General features: G+C 40.5%; 1 protein-coding gene across 1 annotated transcript in view; it reads left to right on the top strand.

Annotated features, from left to right (window-relative positions):
- LOC106518966 (ras-specific guanine nucleotide-releasing factor 1) overlaps positions 1-9,562 on the top strand; it is a 39,191-nt gene that overhangs the window by 17,693 nt on the left and 11,936 nt on the right. The window contains exons 4-14 of the mRNA XM_014010417.1: positions 678-770; positions 850-1,103; positions 1,196-1,275; positions 3,514-3,707; positions 3,779-3,888; positions 4,053-4,171; positions 4,390-4,550; positions 6,379-6,442; positions 7,146-7,288; positions 7,765-7,847; positions 8,124-8,372. Of these exons, the coding sequence (XP_013865871.1) occupies positions 678-770; positions 850-1,103; positions 1,196-1,275; positions 3,514-3,707; positions 3,779-3,888; positions 4,053-4,171; positions 4,390-4,550; positions 6,379-6,442; positions 7,146-7,288; positions 7,765-7,847; positions 8,124-8,372 (1,550 nt within the window). The remainder of the gene's footprint in view (positions 1-677; positions 771-849; positions 1,104-1,195; positions 1,276-3,513; positions 3,708-3,778; positions 3,889-4,052; positions 4,172-4,389; positions 4,551-6,378; positions 6,443-7,145; positions 7,289-7,764; positions 7,848-8,123; positions 8,373-9,562) is intronic.

The raw sequence follows: 9,562 nt of genomic DNA, 5'->3' as shown, positions 1-9,562 counted from the left end.
GAGGTGGTATGTAAATGTGTCTTTGATGTAATAAACTCAGCAAGGAATTCGGCTTCAAAGGCTTTTCTCTGCAGCAGACCCGTTCTGCCAGACATTGTGTCTGCTAAAACCTTGAGTTCTTCGGTGATAAACGGCCATTTTGAGTACATCAAAGGTTCTTAGACAGTACTCAATCACAGGAGGTCTCTGTTGTATCCTGTTGTTATCTTTACCACTTGTAGATAATAAACAATGCTTTGGGGTAAGTGAATGGGTCACTGTTCTCTTGTAAACATGGCAGAATCATGTGGTGAYCAAAGTTTGGAGCATTAACATTCCACTCCAAGTTATTGCTACAGTTTTAAAGATTATCCGAAAGAATCGGTTTCTTAGAGGAAATGATCAAAAAGGGTTCACCCTCTCAAGACTGATTCAACCATTTGTTTACCTGTGGGGTCTTCTGTTATCTATGGATTGCAATGTTGCTAAAAGTAATAGAATCAGAAAACATTTTGTATGCAGGTCAGATATGTGCAGAAAATCACAAGCGGGCACATATCTGCAACTAAATAGTCCCTTTGTTGCTCCTGTTGAGGTCATCAGGTTTGTGATCTTCACAGCTTGGCCTAAAGTGTCTGTTAAATGATAAATTGTATTTTACTTAGATTTGTTTCTTTTGTGTTTGTTCTAAATTTCAGATTTCTGGAATCTTAAAGGATAATGAGAAGATCCAGTCAAACCCGGAGGTGCCCCCCAGTGAGGACGACACAGAGATAAAAAAGATAAAGAAGGTTGAACTCACCTCCAGTTTCGTCATTCATGTATGTAAAACAGATTGATCTTTACCTGCTAACACATGCTCCACCACAGGTCCAGAGTTTTTTGCGTGGCTGGATTTGCCGCCGGAAGTGGAAAACCATCATCCAGGACTACATCCGTTCCCCCCACGCCGAGAGCATGAGGAAGAGGAACCAAGTGGTGTTCAGCATGCTCGAGGCGGAGGCCGAGTACGTCCAGCAGCTTCACATCTTGGTCAACAACTTCCTGCGTCCGCTCCGCATGGCGGCCAGCTCCAAGAAACCCCCCATCACACACGACGACGTCAGCAGCATCTTCCTGAACAGGTGGCTGGAGGTTGGAGCGGTGAAGTAACTGTTGTGCTAAAAGACGTCAATAAGAGAATTTAACTGGTTTTTTTAATTTCTGTTTTTATTAGTGAGACCATTATGTTCCTCCACCAGATCTTCTACCAGGGTCTGAAGGCCAGGATAGCCAGCTGGCCAACCCTGGTGTTGGGTAAGAGGAGCAAAGACTCTCAGTCCGTTAAAGTTTGGGTTTATTGCTGGGTTTGCAGATGATGTAGAATCGATGTCATGAAATGCAGATGGGGAGCAGGAGGTAAATGAAGCCATGTTTCCTTCTGTTGATTCAGTGTCAAAATGCATAAATTCTGTGCTGTGTACAGTTGTTGCAGCCACTCTAATCAGGAGAAATATCAAAGTTTGTTCATGTTCTGAAAATAGTGTGTGACAAGGGAGTTAAATTTTAAAACTTGCAGAAAACATAGTACAAACAGGAGGTGCAGAAACAAACAATGCAATAGTTTGCAGTGACCACTTTCTAACAGGTCAGGATTTTATCGTTTAAATCATATTGTCAGATATTTTCCTGGATAGTTACTTCAATTTGGGTTTACAGAAGCTAAATACATTATTTGCAAGTAGATCCCAGCACATAGAAATAACAGCAGTTAACTTGTTGTTAGCGTTAGGGATAGCATTGTTATCATAGGCTAAGTACTTAAAATAGCACAACTCACCCAGGCAGAAACAACAACCATTTAAAGTGCCTGTGACATGCATATTCATCAAATACAAAAAGTCAAAGAAAATATTTTTATATTTCAGAAACAGCATAATACACATGATTTTATCCGTTATGTCTCATAATTGGCATGTTTCCTTTTGAATTTGGCTCAGCTAAAGTGAACCAGGAAGTGACATCAAAGGGGAACTCTTTAACAAAGAAAACTCTGTTTTTTTTTTGTTTATATAAACAAATCAGTTGATCTATGACTCTTTCTCATCTCTCTATGATAGTGATTAAAATAATCTAAAGAAATATTTTCTTTTTTACAGTGTGTGTTGTTAGCCGTTTTATCAACGCTCTGTTTACATTCAGACATTCCCCTTTGACATCACTTCCTGTTTCTTCACATGCAAATATCTCAACAACTGTTAATCTAGCAATGAGGAATCTTTTTTTTTTACAATATGTAATCAGTGTTATCTTTCCAAAAATACATTCATATTTGTTATAAAAATTTGAGGTCACAGGCACTTTAAAGTTTCTTTGGATCATAAATGTTTGACCCAACCTGAAACTAAATAATTGTAGCTTTGAGGCTTTTGAAAGCCTTCATTTGGCTCGTCGTAGCCTATAACATGAGGTCTACAGCACCAGATAGGAGTTTATGTTGATCGCCTCAACACCGGGTAAATCCTTCAGATTATATAACAAGTCTTTTTTTATTAAGATAATATGAATCATATCCTAAATGTACACATATTTTTTGCGATATCTTATCTGCGCTAGCTCATTTAGGGCATTAGCGTACTCGCTGTGATCCATTTCGCTGTGTTTTGAACCAGAGCAAATCACTTCCTGCTCCCCATCTGACATTTGTGATGAACCCAGGCTGCATTCAGGACAAGAAAGACAAACCTTTATATTCTAAATGTGGAGAGTTTAGAAAGCCTAGAAAACCAGACTTTGCTTTTCTTGATTAGTTTTTCCTTTTTTATATTTAAAACCTAAGGTAGTCCTTTAAGGAAAGGTACTAGTTGTAACATTTGACATTATTCAATAAACATTCATTTCAACAATAAAAATGAGACTGTAAAAATACTGCAGGTTGTTTAGTTTTTATAAATTAGAAAAATATATTGTCTATATTGTATATATTAACTTTGGACACTATGTGGCTATCAGCCTTTTTAAATAAATGATAAATAAAGTGCGGTGACAGAGAAGAGAATGTAGAAATGACTCAGACTGCAACTGAAAATGTTGACAGAAAACAGTATAGCTCCTTCAGGAAGGAGAAACTCAGCTTTAGCCTTTTAGCTTTCACATTAGCTCCTGAACTCATATATGTGGTGTTATCTCCTGAGCTAATGTATATATAGTGTTTTCACCCGAACTAATGTATATTTGAAGTTAGCTCACTAGCTAATATATGTGTGGCATTAGCTCCCAAACTAATGTATACTTAATGTTAGCTCAGAAGCTAACTCTTTGTGTTTTAGTCTCAACTACAACCCATCATCACCCTCAGAATGCATTGTGTCAGTAACAAAATAGCAAAGTGTTGAAGTGAAAAATGTAATAAACAGATGATTTTTAAAGTAATTAGGTGTTTCCGTGTGTCACAAACAGCAACCTTTAGTTAAATAAAGAAATAACAACATATTAAGACCAACATTTGAAAGTACATTGAGGTCACTTTAAGAATGCTGCCTTTTTTTTTCCCAGCTGACCTGTTTGACATCTTACTGCCCATGTTGAACATCTACCAGGAGTTTGTGAGGAACCACCAGTACAGCCTGCAGATCTTGGCCCACTGCAAACAGAACCGAGACTTTGATAAACTTCTGAAACAGTACGAGGCCAAGCCGGACTGCGAGGAAAGAACACTGGAGACGTTCCTCACTTATCCCATGTTCCAGGTTAGTTTTCGAGTTTGCTCGCTGTTGTCACTACTACAGAGGAAAGTTCAACCTTCTCCTCTCGCTCTCAGATCCCTCGTTACATTCTGACGTTGCACGAGTTACTGGCTCACACTCCTCACGAGCATGTGGAGAGAAACAGTTTGGACTTTGCCAAGTCAAAACTGGAGGAACTTTCTAGGTAGGTTTCCTGCCTTCATGCAGATCTGCTATTAAACCTGCCTGCTGAGTCCAAATCCAGCAAGAAATGTCTGTTAGATTTTGATAAATTTGTGTTTTTTCAGGTGGGATGATTGTGAGTTAGTTACACAGAAACAACACAAAATGTTTTTTGTTCCCCTCCAGGATCATGCACGATGAGGTGAGTGAGACGGAGAACATCAGGAAGAACCTGGCCATTGAGCGCATGATCGTGGAGGGTTGTGAAGTTCTTCTAGACACGAGTCAGACGTTTGTACGACAAGGTAAAAGAAGTTTGATGGATTGTGGATTTAATCCTGATTATTCTGATAATCCTAATGAAGTAGAAAAATACAAAAATTTTACTGACAAATGTTTATCTCATCAAAGATGCCAGTTAAATATTTAGTGATAAGTCCACGCTACATTAACTTTAACCATGGTTAATGAATGTTTAAATTGCTTTTTCTATAACTGTATTTTCTCCTGTTTGTCGTCTCAGGCTCTCTGATTCAGGTGCCGATGAGTGAAAAAGGGAAAATCACGAGAGGTCGACTGGGCTCTCTGTCTCTGAAGAAGGAGGGCGAGAAACAGTGTTTCCTTTTCTCCAAACATCTCATCATCTGTACGCGGGGGTCAGGAGGAAAACTTCACATCACCAAGGTACAGGTGTCTGTTTTATTCCATGATGAGTCCAGGAGCATTGCAGTTTACCTCAGAGGACCAGTTGTAATTACCTTTGGTGCTTCGTGTTTAACTTTGACTAAACACAAAACGTCATGTTCCTTGTCTGCAGTGGTGGGCTGCGCTAATTCAAAATTTAGTTGCGCAGTTTCTAAAGCGCTAGTCAATTTATTTAGGTATGCAAGTTCAAAAAAGCATATGCTCAAAAAAACTTAGCAGACACTAAACATAAAGCTCAAATCTGTATCCATTCACCAGAAAACATTCCAGTTACACCATAGGACACGTCAGCAACACAATACTGCCAACTACTGGAATGATAATTTCCATTCACAGATTGGCACATGTGCTCGCAGTTTGGGGAGGTGATTTGTTGAAACAGACTTTTGAGTCATGGTGTTAAAAAATATTTGCTGTGGATTGCTAGTTCTGCTGCTTCTTGGTCATTTTCTTATATTTATGGTAGGGCTTCAGTAAGAAAACATGCTGAGTTATTGTAATTTTAAACAGTTTATTGTAAAACTGAAGCAATGCATTCTGGGTAGGCTACAGGACAACAGGAACCAGTTAATTTCAAAATAAGAGCGTGAATTTAAACTACTTTGTGTGAGCTTCAATACGACGTGAGAGAGCGGGTTGGTGAAGATGCAGCGGGATTTAAATTATAATTACTCCCTCTATCCTCCCAAAGCTCATATAAGTATATAAACAACACTATTGATGGCTGGATATTGTTTATTTGTCACTTAGCTCCAATTGCTTCCTACCACGCTAAGAATTGTGGGGAAATGGTCACACAGAAGAAGAGTCAGTGAGAGTATAAAGCTCTGTGAACACAGTGCTGCCTGAAGGGTCGCTGTTGCCACACAGTGGAGCTCCATTGTGTTAACAAGAAATGGCTTTCCCCTCCAATGTTCAAGAAAATGATGATGAAACGTTAATGAAATATGCTTCAGAATGTAGTGGGTTTAGGCAGCTCTCTCCTTTTTCTTTAGACAATATTGACGATCAAACTTGTAACGTTTGCGATTAGCGCTACTCAATTCAAAATTTCGAAAGCGCAAATTGTCATTTGAAGAAATGAGGACAACCCCTAAAGCGCAAAAGAGAAATTTAAGTCCGCAATTAGCGCTTTTGCGGTTTAGGGGACTTGTGCCCACCACTGCTTGTCTGATTGCTATGGCTGAGCACTTCTAACAATAACTGAGTTCTATGTGGTATTTCCTGCATCAAAACAGGTATTTAAAACGTCTTCTTATAAACACTGAGAAGTACTACATGACGACTGAATAAATGCGAAATGAATAATGCAGAAATATTATTAAATGTAAAAGTAAGAGATTTTCACTCACTGTTGAGTTGTGGTGAGTAGCTGCCATCTTGGACTCTGAATTTTCCCACTTTCTGACAGAGGATTCCCACTCAAGGAGTGTTTCAGTTTAAATTTACAACTTGTACGTGGGAAATTCTCACTTCCCTGTACAACTGGGCCTTAGCAAAATAAGACTGTTTTTGAACCCTGTGCACCTCCACCTTATGGAAATCATCATTTTGTGGGTAAAATGATCAACATGCATTATGGTAGATGTCTATGGTCAATCCTGGCTTTAAAGCAGCTTTATTTGAAGACAGTAAAACATTTTTGAAGCTCTGTGGGCCACATAAAATGCCATGGCAGGCCACATTTGGCCTGCGGGCCTTGAGTTTGGTTTACATGTTCTATTACTACAGCCTCAGATTTAATTACGGAGTAAAAAAGTATTTCTTTTAGCCAATGACGGGCTGTGGTTTCTCAATCCCATGACAGAATGGAGTGGTGTCTCTCATTGACTGCACCCTGATGGAGGAGCCAGAGGGCACAGACGATGAGTGTAAGTTCCCCTGTACCTCACATTTATTTATTTATTGGATTTTAAAATATTGTCTGAACAAGTCAAATTGTATTTTACTGAGATGTGATGATTAACGATGTTACAGGTAACAAACTTATTTTTAGATTTTTATAAACAGTGTCTCAAAGTTGAGGTGTAGACATGGATGGAAAACACAATATACGAACCTTAAAAACAAATAAACAAGCAGACTTGGTAACAGAACCTAAATACTATGGAAAACCAACTGAAGGGTAAACAACAAGTGGCTGTGAGCTGGGAATGTTGGTCCTGTTGATTACTGGGATGAGGAGCTTGTGAGCTGAACGAGCAAATGAGGTGCAGCTGTGAGGTGCAAAGCTGAAACGTAAAGAAGCCAATGAAAAAAATTAAAACAACAACAACTAAAAAAATTAAAATTTGTGTCTGAATATTTATAATTCAACAACAAATAAACTCAAATTACTGGCGGGACTTGATAAAGCGCTATATAAAACAACGTCAAAGAGCATGTTGCATTGATTTTAGACTAGTGTAGTTTCTTTATGTAATAACTGGGCATCCATAGACTAACAGCTGTTTGGTTTTCATTGTTACCAGCTAAATGCACCACCGTCTGTTAACTAACTTTGTTTTTGTCATATGACATTATCTTCTTGTTCCTGTCTGAATAAATGAAGGCTGTTGACTTTGTGCCTTGCAGCCAAAGGAGAGCGGAGCGGCCAGGACTCAGAGCACCTGGACTTTAAGATCATAGTGGAGCCTAAAGAGGGCCAGCCTTACAACGTCATCCTTGTCGCTTCATCACGACAGGAAAAGTCAGCGTGGACTAGCGACATAAGTCAAGTACGTTCCCCCACCTGCAGGGTTGGGCACAGCTAACCCAAAAAGCTAGCTTCTCTAACATGTTTAACAAATAAAAAACTTTGCTGAACTTCTAAACATGCAAAAAGAACTTAGCGGAAGCTAATGCTAACAGCTCACCGCTAAGACGATTGTCTCTGTATCATCTGAAGACTGATGGGACTGACAACCTGTTTGTTAATTAGCTGTTAGCAGACTTAAAGTTGGCAAAACCTAGTTAAGCAGAAGCTAACCGGTCCGCTAATGGTTTTCAAAGTTGGTGACGTTGATCTACTAAAAGAAAAATTTGTTCCTATTAAATGATAGCTGATTTGTGGAAATGCTGCCCACCACTGCTCGCCTGTATACGTTTGTAAAAATAACGGTTTGGACAAAGAACCTCTCATGGTTTTGACTGCAACCTGTAATATCAACATGTTTCTGAGCTCGCTTTCTGTCTGCCTCCATCTGCCTCATAGTGCATTGACAACATCCGCTGCAATGGTCTGATGATGAACGCCTTCGAGGAAAACAGTAAAGTCACCGTCCCACAGATGATTAAGTAAGAGTCTGGCACCACGCAGCAATGCTCTTACATTATACATGCACAGTCAAAAACTGAAGACTTTAAAAAAGCACAAACAATTAAAGTGTACAGAAAGTGACGTTTATTTTACCACAGGTTCCACAGGTCCTTAAGCTTGAATCCAAACCATTACTAAACTCTAAACCAGGCCTCTGTACACAAATAATCACCAAAAGAACCGAGTACACACTCTGTGGAGCAACTGGTTCCTGGAACCCTAAATGTCTCTGCGTGTTTGTGACACGTCAACAGGTCAGACACCAGCTTGTACTGCGACGACGTCGACATTCGCTTCAGCAAGATGATGAACTCCTGCAAGGTGCTGCAGATCCGCTACGCCAGCGTGGAGCGCCTGCTGGAGAGGCTGATCGACCTGCGCTTCCTCTCCATCGACTTCCTCAATACTTTCCTCCACTCTTACCGGGTCTTCACCAGCGCCGACGTGGTGCTGGACAAGCTCATCACCATCTACAAGAAACCGATCAGCGCCATCCCCGCACGGTGAGGAGTGCCACTGAACTGAACCTTTTTAACCACAAAAGCTGAGAGAAGGTACCACAGACATACACGTGTCAAAGTCAAGGTCCCCGGCCCAAATGTGGCCTACCACAGCCTTTTATGTGGCCCGTAAGGGCTTCAAAGATGCATTAATGTCCTAAAATAAGAGTACGCTGCTTTACAAGCATGGGATTTGCCTGGTTAAATAACGGTAAATAAATAAATAACAATAGAGGGCATGGTTCAGCTAATAAGCTAACAGCTAATAGGGGCACTAACTTTAGCTTCTAGTAGGGGTGTAACGAGATCTCGTTGTACGAAATCTCGCGATATTAAACTCCTGCGATACCTGTCGTTGAGAGGTAACTGTTGTCTCGCTAACAGTGTTGCCAACTTAGCAACTTTGTCACTAGATCTAGCGACTTTTTAGACACCTCTAGCGACACGAGCAGCGAGCGGTGCGGCGAGCCCCCCCTCGTGAGCCCCTCCCCAAGCCCCTCCCCCTTCCTAAAGCTGATCTGATAAAATAATTACTTATTTTGTTTTTACTTATGTTGAATTTTTGGTCAGTTTAAATGCCATAGAATAAGTAAAGACACGCAAAGATCACAACGAAAAGGAATAATTACTTATTTTGTTTTATATTTATGTTCAGTTTTTGGAAAGTTCTGTGTGAATGTGTTTGACGCTCTTGATGTAAGTTAACAGTTAAATCAAACTTTTCTGGCTTTTTGTCACGTTGTCTTTCTGTTCTGCATATTTCCTTGAAGATGGTGGCTAAATGCTGCCTGTAGCTGATGAATTAAGTTTGAGTTTTTGTCTCGTTTCCACCTGCGGATGCAGCAGCAGCTCAGTAATGGTGCAGTGAAGAGGTGGGGGGACCCCACCCCACACACACACACAAACACACACCACCCCACAGTGTCTGAATGAGTCTTTGCTCTCACCTGGACCGTCTGTGAGCAGCCCAACATGCCTCTGTGTCCAGCTCAGGTGAGGAGGAGGCAGGGGCAGAGGTCACAGCCGCGTCGGTTGTTCCTCCGTCGTCACAGTCCTCCCCCCCCATCTTTCTCAATCCTCTCCATATTTTTTTCCCTCCACTCCCTTTCTTTTTATTTGTCTTTCCACGAGTCTGACCATCCCTCCCTCTCCGCTGCGCTGTCACCATGGCAACTCTTTACTCTGCTGCAGGA

This window comes from Austrofundulus limnaeus, unplaced genomic scaffold (genome assembly GCF_001266775.1).
Source record: "Austrofundulus limnaeus strain Quisiro unplaced genomic scaffold, Austrofundulus_limnaeus-1.0 Scaffold69, whole genome shotgun sequence".
NCBI classification, from domain to species: Eukaryota; Metazoa; Chordata; class Actinopteri; order Cyprinodontiformes; family Rivulidae; genus Austrofundulus; species Austrofundulus limnaeus.
The sequence above is the reverse complement of the archived record's forward strand: the minus strand, read 5'-3'. Positions and strand labels throughout refer to the sequence as shown.